Source organism: Grampus griseus (genome assembly GCF_964374135.1).
Source record: "Grampus griseus genome assembly, chromosome: 19".
NCBI lineage: Eukaryota > Metazoa > Chordata > Mammalia > Artiodactyla > Delphinidae > Grampus > Grampus griseus.
The window spans coordinates 9,750,065-9,771,085 of NC_139013.1; the positions used below are offsets into that span (position 1 = coordinate 9,750,065).

A 21,021-nucleotide genomic window follows, 5' to 3' on the forward strand; every position below is an offset into this window, starting at 1 on the left:
ATTATGAGGACACGTGATTACATTCAGGACGCACCTTGATATCTCTCAAGATCCTTAACCATCGCACCTGCAAATTCTCTTTTGCCATATGCGGAAGGAAAATAAAAATGGAGTCAGTATCGCCAAGAGAACTCTCTAAAATGGAGCTGGGAGGCCATCGACGAAGTGTGACTTACGCACATCCCAGCCTGGATGGAATCTGACCTTTTGATCACTTATTGTCTTAACATAGGCATCAAGAACAGCTGCCCAGGGACTTCCCTGGTGGCACAGTGGTTAAGAATCCGCCTGCCAACGCAGGGAACACGGGTTCGAGACCTGGTCCAGGAAAATCTCACATGCCGCAGAGCAACTAAGTCCGTGTGCCACAACTACTGAGCCTGAGCTCTAGAGCCCTCAAGCCACAACTACTGAAGCCTGCACGCCTAGAGCCCGTGCTCCGCCACAGGAGAAGCCACCGCAATGAGAAGCCCATGCACCTGCTCTCTGCAACTGGAGAAAGCCTGCGCTCAACAACGGAGACCCATGCTGCCAAAAATAAATAAATAAATAAATTTATAAAATTAAAAAAAATAAAGAAAGAACATCTGCCAAAAATGCAAGATACTTATCGGACCCTTACCCTAAAATAACTCATGACAGCCTATCTACTTGTGGGACCCTTACCCTAAAATAACTCTTGATTCCTTAAGGACAAGTATTCCCTGGCTTGTGTCAGAACCAATCACGATTCTCACCAGACAACTTTAACAACCTTGTAGCTTTTGTTTTATAAGCCCCTGATGCTTTCTCTTCCCCAGAACACTCCTTCAGTTTTACCCGAATCTGTCTCCTGAATTGCAATTCTTCTTTTTTTTTCTTTAAATTTTTATCAGAGTATAGTTGATTTACAATGTTGTGTTAGTTTCAGGTGTACAGCCTGAATTGCAGTTCTTAAGACCCCATATAAACTCTTGTTTGCAGCCTTCTGTGTTTTGTTTTGTTTTGTTTTTGGTTGACACATGTAACCTATGAACATTCATAGGTTCCAGGGCCTGGAGATCTTTGGGGACCATTATTCAGCCTATCCAGGGTGTATTGCAATTGCAATTTAAACAGGGTGGTCAGGGAAGGCCTCGCTGAGGAAAGGATTCTTGAGGAAGACTCTAGGAAGGCTTGAGGGAGGTGAGGAAAGAAGCCATGCAGAGATCTGAGAGAAGAGCCTTTCAGACACAGAGAATAGTGACTACAAAGGCCAGGAGGAGGCAGGAGGCAGTCATTCTAATTGGCTGCTGTCAATCACCCCTGCTCAGGTATTCATGCCCTTCAGTAGCCCCTCCCCCTGACTGTGGGCTTGTTGTAGTGATGTATCCTAAGGAATGCAATACACTAATTCCTCACCATCCATGGGTTCCGCTCAACCAACAGCGGATTGAAAATACAGTCGTCCCTTGGTATAAGCGGGGGAGATTGGTTCCAGACCCCCACGGATACCAAAAATCTGTGAATACTGAAGCCTGTCATACAAAATGGCCTAGTACGGTTCGTCTTCTGTATCTGCGGGTTCTGAATTCGTGGATGCGGAGGGCAGACTGTAAGGAACTTGAGCATATATTCACTGAGCCCCTGCTCTGTGCATGTCCTGTACTGGGTGGCAAAAGGCACACACAGTGGTGACCAAGACAGTCTCAGCCCTACCCTCCTGAGGCTCGCAGTCCAGTGGGGGAGACAGAAACATCCCCAGAGAGTGACGACCCAGAGTGGGCAGGGCAGGGATGAAGGTGGGCTGGGAGGCAGCACCTGGCCTAGCTGTAAAGCCTTTGGGCAAGTTTTTCTCTGAGACTCAGTTTCCTCGCCTCTAAAGTGGCAATGATGACCCTTACATCAACAAATGACATTTATCACAGTCATACGAATGAGAATATACTTCCAAAGTTAGGCAAAGGCTCTGAGAATAAGTCCTAGGGAGCTAGTAGAACTCATGATGGTGGTGGTGGTAGGGGCAGGTGTTGAGCCAGTTAGTGAGGTTGCTGACATGACCTTGAGCCTTAAGAGACACCACAGAGATGCTCCTTGCAGTACCATGTACGAGGAGAACAAATTGGGAAGAGCAAACACACGTGACTTCAGATAGTTGGGTATAAATCATGGTGATGTCTTCCACTTCAGAGAAGTTTGTGCTCCTTAAGCCACATTCCAGCCCCATCTTGCTCCTTAGTTCCCTGCTTTCCACTTTCCTTTTTGCCTGCAGTGTCGTCTGCTCCACCTTACCCTGCCTCATCCCTACTCCTCACCTTAGTTCTCAGAGATGACTCCTCCGGGAAGCCCTCTCTGATCCCCCAGGCTGGGTCAGGAACCTTGTCTGGGTTCCCCCATTCCAGCCCTGGTTACTTTGTTAAAGTGTGGGGGAAAGGAGGACATCTTAAAACCAAGAATATAATAGAATGAAACTGAGTATGTATTCGCTGCTCAGATGATCTGGACAGATGCCGGTAGACCGAGACCCAGTGAATGGGATCGATTCTCTCGGTCCTCTTCCGTCCATGTTTTGTTCTTGGTACTCGGCGATCCTCAGCGATGCCTCCGGCACTGCCTCTCCCGGAGCCCGCCCTCGCATTGCCGTGCGCACGCGCACTATCCAGATTGACTTCGCCGCAGTGGAGTGACGGGCGGGATCAGCCAATGGAGTCGTGACGAAGGTGGAGCAGCACCTCGGGGACGTCCTGCGGATCCTGCCTCTACTGAATATTCATGAGGGAGGCGGGCAGACGCCGCTTCAAGCCGCGACCGGCGCCATGAAGTGAGAGCGGGTCCTGGGTTCACGGCTCGCGAGCGGGCGTGGGGGTCTGGAAGACGCAGGGGCCAGTGGGCAGGCCTCGGGTCCCGGCGGGGCGAGGGGAGGCTGAAGGGGAGGGGTAGGGATAGCCGCGGGGACCCGCGGGGCGGGAACGGGGTTGGTCAGAGACGAGATGCAGAAGGGACCCGGAGACTTCTGGAGACCTGGGGGATATCCGGGGGGGGGGGCAGCGGGCCGGTAACCCCTCTCGGTTCGACGGCAGGGGAATGTGGAGTCTGGAGAGGGGCTGAGGGGACGGGGGACTGACCCGGCAGCCCCCGCCGCCAGGCTCAACGTGGACGGGCTGCTGGTCTACTTCCCATACGACTACATCTACCCGGAGCAGTTCTCCTACATGCTGGAGCTGAAACGCACGCTGGATGCTAAGGTGGGTGGGCCGGCCCCCCTGCTGCCCATCTGCCGGCGGGGGCTGCCGCACGTGCGTCTAAGACTGAGATTGCAGGACGTCTGGAGTTTAGAAATCTGAGGTCCTTGGGAAGCCAGCGCTGCCAAACTTTCTGTTATCTCAAATAATAATAGTTAATAATAGAAGCAGCTGACACTTTTCAAACGCTCAGCTGCTCAGTGGCTGGCTTAGGAAGATAGAGACTTTGGAATGGACTACCCACAGCTGTGTGTCCTTGGGTAAATCACTTACTCTCCCAGTTCCACAGTTTTCACCTTTGTAAAATGGGCATAGTAATAGGACCTACCTCAGCTGAATATGAGGGCTCTAGGGGTTAATTCACTAAGTAAGGCGCAGGTTCTCAACTGGGGACCATTTTGACCCCCAGAGGACATTCGGCAATGTCTGGAGACATTCCTCATTGTTGGTACTAGTGGAGTGGTGGTGCTACTGGCATCTAGTAGGTAGAGGCCACAGATGCTGCTAAACATTGTACAGTGCACAGGACAGCGCCCTCACGATCAAATATTACCCGGCCGCAAAATGTCAAGAGAGTCGAGGTTGAGAAACCCTGACGTAAGACACTTAGTAATAGTTCCAGGCACAGAGTAAGTGCTGTGGAGGTGCTTGCCAAATTAAAACAAAAAAGATTCCCTACATATCAGACACTGTCCTAAGTATTTAACCCCCAGTTTCTCACTAATCCTCATAGCCATGCTGTGAAGAAGAGATTAGGCCCATTTTTAGAGATGAGGATCCTGAGGCCCCAGAGGGGTTGAGCGGTCTTGCCTAAGACCACTCAACAAAAGTGGCAGAAGTGGGGTTCAAATCCACTGCCCCTAGGGCCCAGACTTTTAACTGCTCTGTTGTCCTGTTATTCCAATGGTGGCATTTCGCGGCGGGGGTGGTTTCCCAGAGTCTGTGTCCCTGAAGTTCTGAGAGCCTGTGTCTTGTTCCTCCTGCCCGAATCATGCAGGGTCATGGAGTCCTGGAGATGCCCTCAGGCACTGGGAAGACAGTGTCCCTGTTGGCCCTGATCATGGCGTACCAGCGGGTAAGTGACCCACTGGGCCCGTGGAGGGGGAGGAGGCTGGACAGGGGCCGAGGCTGAAGCCATTGTCGTCGGCAGGCATATCCATTGGAGGTGACTAAACTCATCTACTGTTCGAGGACTGTGCCTGAGATTGAGAAGGTGAGCCTGGGACCAATCCCAGTGCCCCTCACTGTCCCCTAACCCAGCGGTCCCCCTGGCGGTTGCCATCAAAGCTTTGGGGGCCTGTGGGAAGCTGGGGAAGGGGCTGGGGCTTTCAATGAGGCCAAGTCCCCCCTTCCTTATCAACTGGAACAGGTGATTGAAGAACTTCGAAAGTTACTCAACTTCTATGAGAAACAGGAGGGTGAGAAGCTGTCGTTTTTGGGGCTGGCTCTGAGCTCCCGAAAGAACCTGTGTATTCATCCCGAGGTGAGTGCCCATTCCTCCCCTCGCCCTAAGCCTCAGGATAGAGGAAACTCTGCCATCCAGCCAGGAGTCCTAGATCCCCACCCAGACCAGACGTCTCAGGGAGATGTGCAGGTGCCATGCACAGAATTCTCTTCTCACTCATCAAATGCCGACTCATCAGTCATGGCCCAGGCACACCTCCGCTGGGGAGCCTTCCCACTTTCCCCAGCCTGAGAGAAGTTAAAAAGGCAGCTCCTTGGGGCTTCCCTGGTGGCGCAGTGGTTGGGAGTCCGCCTGCCGATGCAGGGGACACGGGTTTGTGCCCCGGTCTGGGAGTATCCCACATGCCGCGGAGCGGCTAGGCCCATGAGCCATGGCTGCTGAGCCTGCGCGTCCAGAGCCTGTGCTCCGTGGCGGGGGAGGCCACAACAGTGAGAGGCCCACGTACTGCAAAAAAAAAAAAAAAAAAAAGGGCAGCTCCTGGAGGCTGGCAGGTCTGGTTTCCTGATTCTGAAATGTACTAGCCATATACTCTTGCATAGGTGGTTTCTGCTCTCGGGACCTCAGTCCTCTTTTCTGTAAAATGGGGATAATTAATCACCTGCTTCATACAGTTGTTGATAAGATTGGGCAAGGGGGTGGGGTTGGGCGAAATGGGTGAAGGGGTCAGAAAGTACAGACTTCTAGTTATAAGATAAATAAGTCACATAACGTACAGTTGACCCTTTGTATCTGTGGATGCAGAACCTGCGGATAGGGAGGGCCAACTGTGCTACGCCACTTTATATAAGGGACTCGAGCATCTGTTAATTTTGTTATCCACGGGGTGGACCTGGAACCAAGTCCCCCTTGGATATTGAGGGACAGCTGTACAGCATGGTGACTGTAAGTCATATACTGTATTGTATATTTGAAAGTTTCTAAAAGAGTAGATCTTAAAAGTTCTTATCACAAGAAAACAGATTGTAACTATGTATGGTGATGGATGTTAACTAGACTTATGGTGGTGGTCGTTTCCCTACATATACAAGTATCGAATCATGTTGTATACCTGAAACTGATCTATAATGTTATATATCAATTATATTTCAATAATAAAAAAAAGATTTGGCAAGATAATGCATGTATAGCCCTTCACACGTATGAAGAGCTAAAAGAATTTTAGGAATTATGGGGAATTCCCTGGCGGTCCAGTGGTTAGGATTCTGTGCGTCCACTGAAGGGGACACGGGTTCGATTCCTGGTCAGGGAACTAAGATCCTACAAGCCACACAGCACAGCCAAAAAAAAAAAAAGAATATTAGAAATTATAGTGATATTAATAAATATTAATATATGATACATAGAAAAATAGTTGTTATCGTTAAGTTACAAAACCATTGGGGTCACTGAGCTCCAGGCATGGTTTTAAGTGCTTTAGTGTGGTAATTCTTTTTTTTTTTCTTTTTTCTGCGGTACGTGGGCCTTTCACTGTTGTGGCCTCTCCCGTTGCAGAGCACAGGCTCCGGACACGCAGGCCCAGCAGCCGTGGCTCACGGGCCCAGCCGCTCTGCGGCATGTGGGATCCCCCCAGTCCGGGGCACAAACCGTGTCCCCTGCATCGGCAGGCGGACTCTCAACCACTGCGCCACCAGGGAAGCCCCTAGTGTGGTAATTCTTTAGTGCGGTATAGTATATTCCAGGAATGTATTTTTTATTTATATATATATATTTTTTGTTGTTGTTACGTTATTTATTTATTTGATTGTGCCAGGTCTTGGTTGTGGCATGTGGGTTCCTTACTTGTGGCTCACCAGCTCTTTAGATGTGGCACAAGGGCTCCCCAGTTGTGGCTCATGGGCTCCTTAGTTGTGGCATGTGAACTGTCAGCTGAGGTATGCATGTGGGATCCAGTTCCCTGACCTGGGATCGAACCCGGGCCCCCTGCATTGGGAGTGTGGAGTCTTAACCACTGTGCCACCAGGGAAGTCCCAGAATATATATTATGTAATGTTATTTGTAAGAATGTATGAGAAATAATATAGATAGTGGATGATGACTAAAGAGCAGTGGCACCCCAGCACTGTGTTGAAACCCATGGATGGGAATCTTTCCCATTCTTGGTGATGCTGTAGTGCAAAAGTATCCCTGGCTCTTTCTTTCTGGACAGCCGACTTCGTGCTATCCTGCTGTCGCTACGTGGAATTAAGGAACATAACTCTATTCAGCCTTTGTTATCCGATAGCAAGGAGGATTGGGAGATACGAAAGCTTCCACAGACTCTAGAGCAAAATTTCAAGATGCTTTCTTTTAAACAAAAGTTTAAATTATGACTTTTAGTTTAGAGGCATAAATGAAGAGGAACCATGTAGCAAATGGATGTATGCGTGTGCCCAGAACACGCTCAGGTGGTGGTTCTGTCCCCCTTAGGAAAGTGAGAAGTTGAGAATTAATTAACTGGATTAGATTTTCTGGAAATGTGGTAAGTGTATAAGTAGTATTCTGCTGTATGTCAGGATGGTATCTCAGTTGTCTCCAGAGATATAGAGTGACCTGGATAATGCTAAAGATTGCGACAGATAATTCCATCTTGGTTTTGTCCCTCCACATGCCTGCTGCCTTGGAAGGATTTAAAAGCATAGCTGTAGTTTTCATTTGGATTGAATTTAGTTCTTCAAAATAGATTTGCCATTGGGTCTCTGCTTCAATCCTAGATAAAGTTTTCATAGTTTTAAAATACTTTTCTGTGGGAGCATACATGACACTTAACATTGTGTACCTTGTACAATGTTTTTCTTTTTTTTTTTCTTCTGTACGCGGGCCTCTCACTGTTGTGGCCTCTCGTGTTGCGGAGCACAGGCTCCGGACACGCAGGCTCAGCGGCCATGGCTCAGGGGCCCAGCCGCTCCGTGGCATGTGGGATCTTCCCAGACCGGGGCACGAACCCGTGTCCCCTTCATCGGCAGGCGGACTCTCAACCACTGTGCCACCAGGGGAGCCCATTTTTCTTATTTATTTTTGGCTGAGTTGGGTGTTTGTTGCTGGGCGCAGGCTTTCTCTAGTTGCGGTGAGCGGGCGCTACTCTTTGTTGCAGTGCGCACGCTTCTCATTGCCGTGGCTTCTTGTTGTGGAGCACGGGCTCTAGATGTGTGAGCTTCAGTAGTTGTGGCTCATGGGCTCTAGAGCGCAGCCTCAGTAGTTGTGGTACACGGGCCTAGTTGCTCCGCAGCATGTGGGATCTTCCCGGACCAGGGCTTGAACCTGTGTCCCCTGCATTGACAGGCGGATTCTTAACCACTCCGCCACCAGGGAAAGCCCAATGTATTTGTTTTTTTGTTTTTTTGTTTTTGCCATACGCGGGCCTCTCACTCTTGTGGTCTCTCCCGTTGCGGAGCACAGGCTCCGGACGCACAGGCCCAGCGGCCATGACTCACGGGCCCAGCCGCTCCACGGCACGCGGGATCTTCCCGGACTGGGGCACGAACCCGCGTCCCCTGCATCGGCAGGTGGACTCTCAACAACTGCGCCACCAGGGAAGCCCCAATGTATTTGTTTTTTTGTGTGATTTTTTTGGGGGTATTTATTGTTTATTTGTTTATTTTTGGCTGCGCCAGGTCTTAGTTGCAGCATGTGGAATCTTCGTTGCAGCATGTGGGGTCTTTAGTCGCGGCATGCCAACTTCTTAGTTGAGGCATGTGAACTCTTAGTTGTAGCATGAGGACTTACTAGTTGCGGCGTGCGGAATCTTAGTTGCGGCATGTGGGCTTCTCAGTTGAGGTATGTGGACTCTTAGTTGGGGCTTGCCGGCTCCTTAGTTGTGGCATGCAAACTCTTAGTGTGGCATGCGGGATCTAGTTCCCTGACCCGGATTAGAACCCCGGGCTCCCTGCATTGGGAGCAGGGAGTCTTACCCACTGGACACCAGGGAAGTCCCATACGACGTATTTATATTACCTAATTAAAAAAAGATAAAATGTAAAGGCATTTAAGAAAGAGAAAGAAGTAGTATAAGCCTTGGCAACTAGGGACTTCCTTGGTGGTCCAGTGGTTGAGACTTCGCCTTTGGTCGGGGAGCTAAGATCCCACATGCCTGGCAGACAAAAGACCAAAAAACATAAAAGAGAAGCAATATTGTAACAAATTCAGTAAAGACTTTAAAACAAAAAGCCTTGGCAACTGATGGAAAGGGAGAGGGAGGGGTCGCAGCCTCGGAGCCTTCCCTCTGGTGAGGGAAAGGTTCTGTTCTGAGGACAGGGAGCCCTGGGCTGTGACGGTGCCACCAGTGGAGCCTCAGAGGGCTCGGAGCAGGGCAGAGGTAAGGCAGGTTCTCAAACTGCGATCAGAGCCTCCTCTGATTCTTGGACCTTGCCAAAGTTCTGGCTGTTTTAGCATTTTAAAAGATAAAGCAGAAAAATAAATAAATAAATAAATAAATAAAGGTAAAGCAGGACTTCCCTGGCGGTCCAGTGGTTAAGCCTCCATGCTTCCAACGCAGGGGGTGCAGGTCGATCCCTAGTTGGAGAATTAAGATCCCACATGCCGTGTGGCACGGCCAACGAAGAAAAGATACAGCAGTTATCCTTCACCTACGTGCTGAAGAGTCTTCAAGCCTTCACAGTTTGAAAACTGGAGATGTAATTGGCATTATGTAGAGGTTAACATTTTGAGAAGAATGAGAGCCTAACAGCTGTCCCACTCTTGCATCCCTGCAGTAAGTTCTCGGTGTCTTAACTGTTTAATAACAAAGCAGATTGAGGTTCGAGTTTTCCACAAATGCCCAAGTCTCACCCCGGTTGGAATAGGACGGCCTCCTATCCCGCCTATGCGTTAGGCGTTGAGCCCCGGATTCAAGGAGTGGTTGGGCCTCTCAGCCTTTCTCGGTGCTAAGATGCTCCCTGGCCCCTCAGGTGACGCCCCTGCGCTTTGGGAAGGACGTCGACGGAAAATGCCACAGCCTCACGGCCTCCTACATAAGGGCACAGTACCAGCGGGACCCCAGCCTGCCCCACTGCCGCTTCTACGAGGTGCCTGCGGGGCAGCGGTGAGAGACAGAGGGTGGGACCGCTAGCAACGGCCAACCTCCCTGAACCCCAGGTACCCTCTCACCCATAGGAATTTGATGTCCATGGGCGCCAGGTGCCCCTCCCTGCTGGCATCTACAACCTGGACGACCTGAAGGCCATGGGGCGGCGCCAGGGCTGGTGCCCATACTTCCTTGCCCGATACTCAGTGAGGAGGCCAGCAGGGGTCGGGCAGAGGGGCGTGTGTGAGGGTTACAGGCTGCCTGCCTATCTGTCTATCTGCCTAGATCTCCCTATTGGTCTGTGCCTATATCTGTTTGTCAGTGTATCCGTTTGCGTATATGCATTTGTGCCTTGCCTGTGTCTGTCTTGCCTCGTCTCTGCGTGCCTGTCTGTGTCTGTCTGTCCATCTGCCTGTGTCTCTTGCCTCGCCTCGCCTCTGTGGGCCTGTGGGGCAGTGGTGTGGCATCGTGGTGTGGACGGCGGTGGCAGGGCCCCAGGGCTGGGTGCTGGCAGACGGCCCGGGCTGACCTTGCCCGCCTCGGCCCCCAGATCCTGCACGCCAACGTGGTGGTCTACAGCTACCACTACCTCCTGGACCCCAAGATTGCCGACCTGGTGTCCAAGGAGCTGGCCCGCAAGGCCGTCGTCGTCTTCGACGAGGCCCACAACATTGGTGAGGGAGGGGGCCAGGGCAGGGAGGCGATGCCAGCCCCTCAGGCTGCTGCTGCGTCCACCTGCCTGAGCCTGGCCCGCTGCCCGCTCTCCTCCAGACAATGTCTGCATCGACTCCATGAGTGTCAACCTCACCCGCCGGACCCTGGATCGGTGCCAGGGCAACCTGGAGACCCTGCAGAAGACGGTGCTCAGGTGGGGATGCTGCAGCCGGTAGGCCCTGGCGCCTGACCTGCCCCCCAAGTGTCCCCAGCTCTGCCCACACCTGGTCTCCCCGCAGGATCAAGGAGACGGACGAGCAGCGTCTGCGGGACGAGTACCGGCGCCTGGTGGAGGGGCTGCGGGAGGCCAGCACCGCCCGGGAGACCGACGCCCACCTGGCCAACCCCGTGCTGCCCGACGAGGTGCTGAAGGGTGAGCCGCGGCCTGCCCCCGCGCCCCCCGCACCCCTGCTGCTTGGACCCCCAGCGGCGCCTGGCTGAGCCCCTCTCCCCGCAGAGGCGGTGCCGGGCTCCATCCGCACGGCCGAGCACTTCTTGGGCTTCCTGCGGCGGCTGCTGGAGTACATCAAGTGGCGGCTGCGCGTGCAGCACGTGGCGCAGGAGAGCCCGCCCGCCTTCCTGAGTGGCCTGGCCCAGCGCGTGTGCATCCAGCGCAAGCCCCTCAGGTGCGGCCTCCGCGGCTGGGGGTGGGGGGCGTCGAGGCCGGCCCTGGCGCTCGCTGAGCCTTGTCCTCCCAGCCTGTGGCCTGGGCTCACCGTGTCACCAGTATCAGGAGTAAGGGAAGAGTGGGGGGCGCATGTATGACACTCGTGGGGCAGAGCGGGCAGGTCTGCGAGCTGGTCCTGGGGCCCTGGTGGGGCAGGCGGCACATGGCTCGATCAGAGAATTTACCTGAGGAGAGTTTGATGGAGGGGCTGTGTACAGGGGGCGGGCAGGGTGGAGGAGCTGACGGGTGGCGAGGCCCCTGGGCCCTTGCTAGAGGTCAGAGGTGTTCCTGCCCCAGGCCCCAGGGGAAGGGGAGGGAGCGGCCCTGGGGAGGGGCTCCTGATGAGGCTCAGCAGAGTGGGAGCCGGGAGAAAATGGGGCCCTGCCCCCAGACCCCTGTCTCCTCCCATCAGTGCCTCTCATCGTCCCCGCCGCGACCCCGGCCCCCAGCCTGTGGGCCGGAGCAGCCCCTCAGTGCGATCTGGGGGGCAGGGTCAGTCTCCCCGTCACAGGGCAGGCAGCGAATGGACCTGGGAGTGGGGATGGAGTTTCCTGTGCTTTTCCTTTGCTGTTTTGCGTAAGTCATTGGTCTTCTCTGAACCTTAGTCTCCTCCTTTGCGGAGGAGTGGGGGCTACTCTTCGTTGCGGTGCACGGGCTTCTCATGACACTGGCTTCTCTCTTTTTTTTCCTTCTTAATTCATTTATTTATTTTATCTTATTTATTTTTGGCTGCATTGGGTCTTCGTTGCTGCACCTGGGCTTTCTCTAGTTGTGGTGAGCGGAGGCTACTCTTTGTTGCGGTGTGCAGGCTTCTCATTGCGGTGGCTTCTCTTGTTGCGGAGCATGGGCTCTAGGCCCACGGGCTTCAGTAGTTGTGGCACGCGGGCTCAGTAGTTGTGGCTCGCGGGCTCTAGAGCACAGGCTCAGTAGTTGTGGCACACGGGCTTAGTTGCTCTGCAGCACGTGGGATCTTCCTGGCCCAGGGTTCGAACCCGTGTCCCCTACGTTGGCAGGCGGATTCTTAACCACTGCACCACCAGGGAAGTCCCTCCTGTGGTGGTTAAATGACAGGGCAGCGATGCCAGGAACCTACCCGGTCTAGAGCACTGATGATGAGCTAAGTGCTTTATGGTCCACATCCCATGGAATCTCAGTACAGTGTCCTCCTTCCCTCGCGGTCCAGTGCAGTGGTTAAGATGCTGCCCTTCCACTGCAGGGGGCACAGGTTTGATCCCTGGTTGGGGAACTAAGATCCCACATGCCACGTGGCCAAAAAAAAAAAAAAAAAATACTGTCAATACAGTGTCCTTGCCTCGTGCTGCAGATGAGGACGCTGTGTCCCGCAGAGGAGAAGCCATCGTCCAGGGCCACACAGCACTGCATATGGCAGTTGTGACTCGAAGCCCGGCCTGTAGGGCTCCAGAGCTCCTGGCTGCTCTGCCTCTGAGGGGGTGGGGAGCCCTCGGTGTGGCTTCAACTTTCTCTCACACCTGAGAGACTTTTGAGGACAGAGGGAATCTTAGTTAGCCACATGATACATGTTCTGAGTGCCTGCTCTGTGATGGGGACGCAGTGATGACTGAGACAGCCCTGGCCCTGCCCTCCTGGGGCTCACAGTTCAGTTAGGGAGACAGACCCGTCCCAGATAGGGCCAACCCAGGGCTGGGATGGGGGAGTCCTGGGGGCTGAGGGAACACAGAGGGGGCACCTGATCGAGCTTGGGGGAAGAGAAGACAGACTTGAAGAAAGGAGGTTCAGGAGGCCGGTTTTAAACTTGACCGTCTGCCTGGCTCCAAAGCCAGGTTCTCCTGCCCCACCGCCTGTCCCCGAGGGGTGAGAGCCTCCAGCTGGGTGGCCTTGCGTGTACGGCTCTGTGAGGGTGTGTGAGATTGTCCTCTGTGAGCCTGTGGGACTCTGACGCTGTGAGTGTCACCGAGGGTGGTGGGTGTGACTGAGACTGCGAGAGGTTCTGGGCATGAGTATATGACGGTGTGGCCATGCGGGATTCACGCTGTGGCTGTGGGACGCTGGGTCACCCCTTCTGACCGAGTACCTGCATGTGAGAGTGTGATCTCATGTGACATGACTGCGACTCTGTGGGCCGTGTGATTATTACTCCGTGTGTGCCCTCGTGTGGCTGTGACCCCGTGGGACATGCACTTGTACAAGGTGGGGACACAGAGGTGACTGACACAGACCCAGGCCCTGCCCTCACGGGACTGCCAGGCGGCGGGGGAGGCGGTGCGTGACCACGTCCTCTGAGGGCGAGGAGGGGACTCTGGGGCCCGCTGCCTTCCCTCAGCCCATCCCGCCACCCCGCCAGGTTCTGCGCCGAGCGCCTCCGCTCGCTCCTGCACACCTTGGAGATCGCGGATCTCGCCGACTTCTCCCCTCTCACCCTCCTGGCTAACTTCGCCACGCTCGTCAGCACCTACGCCAAGGGTGAGCTCACCTCTTCCTGCCTCTGCCGGGGGCCCGGAATCGGGATCTGGCAGCGCCTGGAGGGTTGCCCCTGGGACTCGGACTGGCGGGACCTCGCAGGGTGGGGCTCGGGAGTTTGGGCTTTATTTTGAGGGCAGCGGGGAGCCACGAAGCGCTCTCGAGTGAGCAGGCCTCGCGCTCAGATTTGCGTGTCCAAAGGTTCCCTCTGGCTGCAGAGTGGAGAAGGATGGGGGTGGGCAGAGGCATGAGGTGAGGCCGGAGAAGTTCTGTGGGGGGTCTGCTCGCTCACACCGGGCGGTGGGGTCAGGGGTTGGTCATGCTGCTCCCAGTGGCACTGGGGAGCCATGGCAGGTTCTGAGCAAGGGAGAGGCAGGGTCAGATTTGTGCTTTAGAATGTTTCTTCTAGCAGAGGCTGGGCCAGTGTGGGAGGAGAGAAAAGGAGGGGCTGGAGAGAGATGTGGGAGCTGAAGCGGCCGGGACCTGGTGGCTGGTCGTGCGGGGCCGGGGGCAGAGGAGTCGAGGAGGATGCTCGGATTTCCAGGGGAGAGGGGAGCGTTCCCTCCGCTTCCTCAGCTTTAAGCTGGCCAAGGGCTCGGTCTGATCCCCGGGGATTACTCCTCTATCTAGGAAACTAGGTCAGGCCTGCCTGATGTCCTGCGGCCTGGTGTGGCCTTGGCAGGAGGATAGTGAGTCCGTCTCCCCCCACCCCAGGGCCGATAGGCAGCAAGTCTCACCAGAAGCTTCCTTCTGCGCCCATCCCTCCGTCCACCCCGTTTTGCCTCTCGGTCTGTCTTTCTCCTCTGTTCCCCACTTCGCCGTCTCCCAGCACCTGACATTCTTTATTTGGAACGTCCTTCCCCACGTTCCTCAGCCTCCAGCTGTCTCCCCCTCATCCTTCAGTTCTCGGCTCGGGAGAAATGCCGCCGCCTCCTCCAGAAAGCCCCTTCTGACTCCCAGGCTGGGCCAGGCCCCTCCTCTAGGCTTCCTGTCCCAGCCTTGCCCACTCAAGAGTGGTCACTCTGTGGGGACAGGTCTGTGTCCCCATCACTGGACTGTGAGTCCTGAGAGGGCAGGACCAGGGCTGTCTCAGTCACTGCTGCATCCTCAGCACAGGGCTAGGCACAGAGGACTTGATTTTTAAAAAAATTTTTACTAAAAAAAAAAAGTTTTTACTAAGTGAAATAGAATACGTGGATTCATTCATTCATTTATTGGTTCAACAAATGGGCCAGGCCCAGCACTGGGGAAGTGGCAGGAACCAAGAAAGACCTCATTCCTGACCTCCCAGAACTTATGTGCTAGCTGGGAAGACAGGGAGCCGAGATGCAGACACAGGTAAGGAAGATGATTCCAGAAAGTGATAGTTTTCGTGAGAAACAAACATGTCGCCGTGTTGGAGAACACCTACATGGCTGGCGTGGCTTTTCTGAGGAGCTGACGTTTGAGCTGAGTTCCGAATAACCAAATGGAGCCAGCTGCCTTGGGAAGCTTGCCAGGCAGTGGGGCAAGTGCAAAGGCCCTGGGGTGGAATGAGCCTGGTGGTTTTGAAAGTGAGGCAGGAGGCCCGTGAGCAAGGAGGAAATGGGGTCATCGCGGCAGGATCCCACAGACAATTCTGGACCCTGGGAGGAGTGGGGGGGTTCTGAGAAGGGGCAAGTTGTGAACTGACTCAGGATTTCACAGAGTCCCTCTGGCTGCTGTGAAGGGAGCAGGGGTGGGAGCGGGGAGCCCAGTGAGGAGGCGACTGCAGTGGTCTAGGCGGGAGGTGATGGCGGCTGCACTGGGCCGGGGGTGGAGGAAGTGGGCAGCTAGACTTTGGAGGCAGAGCTGACCAGCCTCCTGATGGCTTAGACAGACAGGTGGTAGGAGAAGGTTCGAGACTTTGGCTTGAGTTGGGGGGTGGGCCCCTGCAGCCCCGGGAGAGTGAGGGGTGAGCCTTTGGTACTCTTGGCTCAGGGTCCTCTGAACGTTTGCACAGGTGCCGGCCCTGGGGAGAAGTGGGCGGGTTGGGGTATATTTTGGACTCAGATGCTTGGGTTTTAGGTTTGGGCTGCTGGTGGCTGGTCCCATTCACTGAGGAAGGTGGGGGGAGGAGGACTGGGGTGGAGGGAGAAAGTGGGGGGCAGAGGTGGGGGGTGGCCTAGTGGGCATGGTCATGACTGGCGCCCAGGGAATCTCACCGGCCCCCTGTAGGTTTCACCATCATCATTGAGCCCTTTGACGACAGGACCCCAACCATCGCCAACCCCATCCTGCACTTCAGGTGAGACCTGACCCCAGAGGGGGTGTGAATGGACCACAGGGGCCTGGGCCCCCCAGGCTGGCACTCACCACCCTTGTCTTCTCCTCACAGCTGCATGGACGCCTCGCTGGCCATCAAACCTGTGTTTGAGCGCTTCCAGTCCGTCATCATCACATCTGGGGTGAGGGCCCTTTTGGCCCCCAGACCTCCACGGGGGGCCTCCTGATTCCTGCCCAGTCCTGCTAAGATCCCTCCTGCTGTCCCTGGTACAGACGCTGTCCCCGCTGGACATCTACCCCAAGATCCTGGACTTCCACCCCGTCACCATGGCAACCTTCACCATGACATTGGCTCGGGTCTGCCTCTGCCCCATGGTGCGTGGGAGAGGGTGAGGTGATGGGGGAGGGGAGGTGGGAATGAGGGCTGCCTTTCCTCCCTCTGCTCCCTGCCACTTCTCAGGTAGCTGTGGGATTCTGGATTCAGACAGACCTGGGCTTGAGTTCGATGCCCCAAGCCTTAGCTTTCTCATGTGTGAAATGGGAACACCCCCTCTGTGATCTCCCAGGGTAGTTGAGGGGATTGAGTGAGATAGCAGGTGTGAAAGGCCTTTGTGGCCCAGGCCTTGCCCGGTTCATCGTCTGGCTGTGACCTTGCTAAGTGACCTTTCCACTCTGCCTTGGTCCCCTTCTTTGTAAAATGAACATCGTAACATGGGCCCTCAGTTTCATATTTGAAGTCCCTGGGCCGGATGTGTTTTTTGTTTGTTTGTTGTTTTTTGTTTTGCTGCGCCACACAGCTTGTGGGCTCTTAGTTCCCTGATCGGGGATTGAACCCGGGCTCTCAGTAGTGAAAGCATGGAGTCCTAACTACTGGACCACTAGGGAATTCCCCAGATGTGTTTTAGAATTGAGAATTTTCCAGACTGGAAACACTGCCAGTGGGGTCTGGGCAAGTCCCTCCAGTGAGAGTCATATTTCAGCAAACGTTTTGAAGAGTCTAACTAAGGGAGATATGTCAGGACTCTGAATAGGCTCCGGGCAGGTTTTGCTGCTGTAGGAGTTCGTGCCAAACTTAAACATCTGGAGTTTCCAGAGCGTTTTCGCTTCTGAATTGCCCTTCGGGGTTGTGGACTGGTGCTGACCATGGGCCATGTACCGCGTCGTGCTTCTGTGAGGTTGCTGGCGGCGTTGCACAGTGGCTGTCGAGCTGGGGGTGAGAGGCAACTTCCTGAACCAACTGGCTGGAGGCCGGCACGGGCTAAGAGGGTACTTGCTGCTGAGACACATGGGCAGACTTCGGTTCAGCTCAGTCCCTGCTGTGACCTTGGGCGGGCGACACGACACGCCTTTTGTGAGCCTTAGGTTACTCATCTGCGCCATGCAGATAACAGCGTAGCTGAGGGTTCATTCAATGGCCCTGTGTCTGTAAAAAGCTTAGAACAGCGCTAGCAGGCTGCCTGCGCTCACACTGTGGAGCGGTTGCGGCTGTTTCCCTTATCGTGACCTCTCTTGCTCTTTCCAGATCATTGGCCGTGGCAATGACCAGGTGGCCATCAGCTCCAAGTTTGAGACCCGGGAAGATATCGGTATGGCACCCACAGGGGATGGTTTGTATGGGTCCCAGGAGGGGAGGTGGAGCAGTCAGCGCGGGCTGGGTCGTGATGCAGTAACAAATACCCCCACATCGAAGTGGCTTCAGGCAGAGGTACTTCTCGCCCACAGTCCGTGCCATCGTGGGTTGGTGGGGGCCTGCCCCATGTCTCGTGCTGGGAGCTTCCACCACTGGACACATGACTGTGGTGCTGAGCTGTGAGGGAGGGATCGTGGTGAACTGTGAACTGCCTCGTAAAGGTTCTCACCTGGAAGTGACGTGTGGCCCTTTCTGATTCGGCCGTGGCAAGTCCCATGGCCACGCCTATCTTCAGGGGTTTGGGGGTGCCGTCCTCCCAAGGAAAAGCAGAATGTGTTTGAACAGTCCTACAGAGGCCTCAGTGGGGTTTTTAGGAACCCAAATTCAAGACAAGCCATTAGACAGGAACGCTCTGATAGGGAGTGGGGAGGTGGAACCAGGCCAGGCCAGAGTCCAACCTCTGACCCCTCACAGCGGTGATCCGGAACTACGGAAACCTCCTGCTGGAGATGTCCGCTGTGGTGCCCGATGGCATCGTGGCCTTCTTTACCAGCTACCAGTACATGGAGAGCACCGTGGCCTCCTGGTACGAGCAGGTACGCCCAGCTACTCACTCCACAGAAGGCCCCTGTCTCAGCTCTTGGCTCTGTTCCCCTGTGTGTTGGCTTCATTGCTCTTGTGTTTTAAATGGTGACATGTATCATAGGTGATAGGACAGCGTGTAAAACACAGATGGACAGTTTAAAGAATAAATAGCGTTCCCTCTTCTCCCAATATCCAGGGTAAGAACTAAGACATGAGCAGCCTCGCTGGGCCCCTTCCTCAGAGGTGTGGCCCTCAGGAGAGGTGACCACATTCCCACCTTATGGGTTTTTGGGGTTACTTCCTGACAGCCTCTCCAGCTTGGTGTCGAGACACTGGGTAGCAGGTGTGACTCTAGCTGGGTGCTGCGCCTCTAGAGGAAGGTTCTGGAGAATTAAGGCTGGATACAGGCTCGGGGCAAAGAACCTGCAGGAGCCCCTTCTGGGGAGCGTGTGGGTGAGGTCATGGAGAAATGGAGCTCACCACGGCTGGGCACTGGCAACCCAACAGCATGTGGATGGGGCAGGGGCACCGTGTCCTTTCTGATTCTGAATGCACCACGGGCCCAGCTCTCGGGGAAGTTAGGGCGCTTCTTTGGGCTGAGACGAGTGAACTTGTCTAATGTTAGCACCAGGCAATGTGTGGGAACCTCATTCACGCACAACCAAGACCTTGGTCTTGTCGTCAGGATCTTTCCACACAGTGGGAAAGGCGGCTGTCAGCCACCTGAGCGCCACATCCTGTGTGCCTTTCGTGTCTTATTTAAGAAGCCTTTGCCGACCCCAGGGTCCCGAAGATGGGCTCCTGTGTTTCCTTCTAGAAGCTTTGTAGTTGTAGCTTTCACATCTAAGGGCTGTGAGGTACCTCAGATTTACCTTTGTGTATGATGTAAGGCAGGGGTCAAGATTCATTTTTTTCCCATATGGAAATCTAATTGCTCCAGCCCCACTTACTGAAAAGAGCTCCCCGCACTGAGTGGCACAAGTGACCGTCTGTGTGTGGGGGGGTGTTTCTGGACCCTCTGTTTTGTCTCACTGGTCCATCTGTGTATCTGTCCTTTATTCGTACCACACATCTATTTCAGTGTCAAATATGAAATCTCACGTCAGCCTCTGATTGGCTCTGCCTGGCCTCTCCACCTATCACCTGCATCCCGATGGGCCATCTTGAGCCACATGCCTGTTCCATTCATCCAAAGGATGAGGATTGGTCCCCTCCCCGGGTCACAGGGTTTTCCAAGGAAGTGACAGTACCACCACCCTCCCCAAGTCTCCAGTGGTCAAGCTGAGGCCTGGGGAGAGAAGTGGTCTGTTGCACGGGAATCTGACAGAGTTGAGTTTAACCAGGACTCCCCTGTCCTTTAATCCTCTGCCAGCCCACACCCTGACCTCCCTGGTGTCTTTCCCTAAGGGCATCCTCGAGAACATCCAAAGGAACAAGCTGCTCTTTATTGAGACCCAAGATGGGGCTGAGACCAGTGTTGCCCTGGAGAAGTACCAGGAGGTGGGTATTACCGGGGGAAGAGGAAAGCCCAGGGTGGAGAGGGGCCAGAGGAGGCAGCTCCGAGGTGACGCATCTCGTGTCCTGGCCTCCCCTCCCCAGGCCTGCGAGAATGGCCGTGGGGCCATCCTGCTCTCGGTGGCCCGAGGCAAAGTGTCTGAGGGAATTGACTTTGGTGAGTGGACTAGGCTCTCCCCTCCCCCGAGCGCCTGCGTGGATGTCTGGCCATTTCTGCTCCCCCAGGGGACCGGCGGCCCATAGCCTGGGCACGCACGGGGGCCTCCCCTTCCTTCCATCCCTGGGTGCTCTGCAGGGCCCTTGGGGTGCAGTCACTCAAACAGCACGAGCTCCCGGGCCCCGCGAGCTCAGCCCTCTCACTCCCCCTCCTGTGTCCCGCAGTGCACCACTACGGCCGGGCCGTCATCATGTTCGGGGTGCCCTACGTCTACACCCAGAGCCGCATTCTCAAGGTGAGCAGCGCCTGGGGGCGGTAGGACGTGAAGGCCTCTGTCGGGCCCTCTCCTTAGGACTTGTGTGAGGAAGGGACGTTGCCCCCGCCATCTCTGCACCCACAGGCGCGGCTGGAATACCTTCGGGACCAGTTCCAGATTCGAGAGAATGACTTTCTGACCTTCGATGCCATGCGCCACGCGGCCCAGTGCGTGGGTCGGGCCATCAGGGGCAAGACTGACTACGGCCTCATGGTCTTTGCCGACAAGGTGCGCATTCCGGGGCGCCCGCCAACCAGGCGGTTCCCCCAGTTGCGCGTTCCGGGGCCCCGCCAACCAGGTGGTTCCCCCAGTCGTTTCCCCCTGCCAGGGTCCTGACATCCTCCCTCTCCCACTCACAGCGCTTTGCCCGGGCCGACAAGCGGGGCAAACTGCCCCGCTGGATCCAGGAGCACCTCACCGACGCCAACCTCAACCTGACCGTTGACGAGGGAGTCCAGGTCGCCAAGTACTTCCTGAGGCAGATGGCACAGCCATTCCACCGGGTGAGCCCGCGGCGCCTAAGCTCCTCTTTCAGGAAGGGCCCTTGGCTTTCTCCCCAGCCCCAAGCCCAGCCTGCTCCCTGCTCCCTGCCACCGACAGAGAGGGGTTTGTGTGCACCGGCGCCAGGCCTGGGAACTGGAACTGCAGGGAGGGTCGAGGGCTACAGCCAGAGCGTGTGTCTCCAGTGGGAGCCCCGAGCTGGCCGTGGGCCTCTGGAAAGCCAGTCCTTCTCTAGCTTGGACACAGCTCTCTGGCTGCCCCCTCCCTCCCTCGGCCCATCTTCTGGTTACAGGGACGGGATGCCCTGGGTTATACAGGTGTTTTGAAATTCAAGCATCCTGTCCTGTAGCCCCACCCCCACCCCCCGGGCGGGCCACCTGTCCCTACTGAGTTGTGGACCCCTGTGTTAGGAAGTGCAGCAGCTGACACCCCCCCTGCCCCCCACCAGGAGGATCAGCTGGGCCTGTCCCTGCTCAGCCTGGAGCAGCTGGAGTCGGAGGAGACGCTGCGGAGGATAGAGCAGATCGCTCAGCAGCTGTAGCGGGGTGGGGCGGGGCGGGGGCGGGGCCATAAAAGGAGTTGGCCGCGC

General features: G+C 55.4%; 1 protein-coding gene across 2 annotated transcripts; it reads left to right on the forward strand.

The window, feature by feature from the left end:
- The first annotated feature begins 2,767 nt into the window (after positions 1 to 2,767).
- On the forward strand, positions 2,768 to 21,010 carry ERCC2 (ERCC excision repair 2, TFIIH core complex helicase subunit). 2 transcript variants are annotated; one of them, XM_082677485.1, is made up of 23 exons: positions 2,768 to 2,779; positions 3,039 to 3,203; positions 4,198 to 4,275; positions 4,351 to 4,413; positions 4,570 to 4,683; positions 9,549 to 9,665; positions 9,754 to 9,870; positions 10,215 to 10,338; positions 10,436 to 10,532; positions 10,618 to 10,751; positions 10,836 to 11,004; positions 13,369 to 13,487; positions 15,681 to 15,750; positions 15,841 to 15,910; positions 16,002 to 16,103; positions 17,251 to 17,314; positions 17,833 to 17,954; positions 19,351 to 19,443; positions 19,543 to 19,615; positions 19,840 to 19,910; positions 20,016 to 20,159; positions 20,291 to 20,434; positions 20,881 to 21,010. In XM_082677485.1, exons 2-23 carry the CDS (start codon positions 3,171 to 3,173, stop codon positions 20,971 to 20,973), a joined length of 2,211 nt encoding a protein of 736 aa, XP_082533611.1. In that variant the 5' UTR covers positions 2,768 to 2,779; positions 3,039 to 3,170; the 3' UTR covers positions 20,974 to 21,010. The 2 variants fall into 2 exon arrangements, 1 of the variants encoding a protein (XP_082533611.1); XR_014298215.1 differs by lacking the exons at positions 2,768 to 2,779; positions 19,543 to 19,615; positions 19,840 to 19,910; ... (1 more) ...; positions 20,291 to 20,434; positions 20,881 to 21,010 and having other exon boundaries at positions 3,045 to 3,203; positions 16,002 to 16,117; positions 19,351 to 19,362.
- Positions 21,011 to 21,021: the final 11 nt, after the last annotated feature.

Excerpts from the sequence above, each read along its gene's own strand:
- ERCC2 (XM_082677485.1), top strand. The coding sequence starts at position 3,171 with ATGCTGGAGCTGAAACGCACGCTGGATGCTAAG. Across the intron at positions 10,752-10,835 it reads GCCCGACGAGGTGCTGAAGG|AGGCGGTGCCGGGCTCCATC; the intron begins GTGAGCCGCGGC and ends CTCTCCCCGCAG. Across the intron at positions 13,488-15,680 it reads CGTCAGCACCTACGCCAAGG|GTTTCACCATCATCATTGAG; the intron begins GTGAGCTCACCT and ends GGCCCCCTGTAG.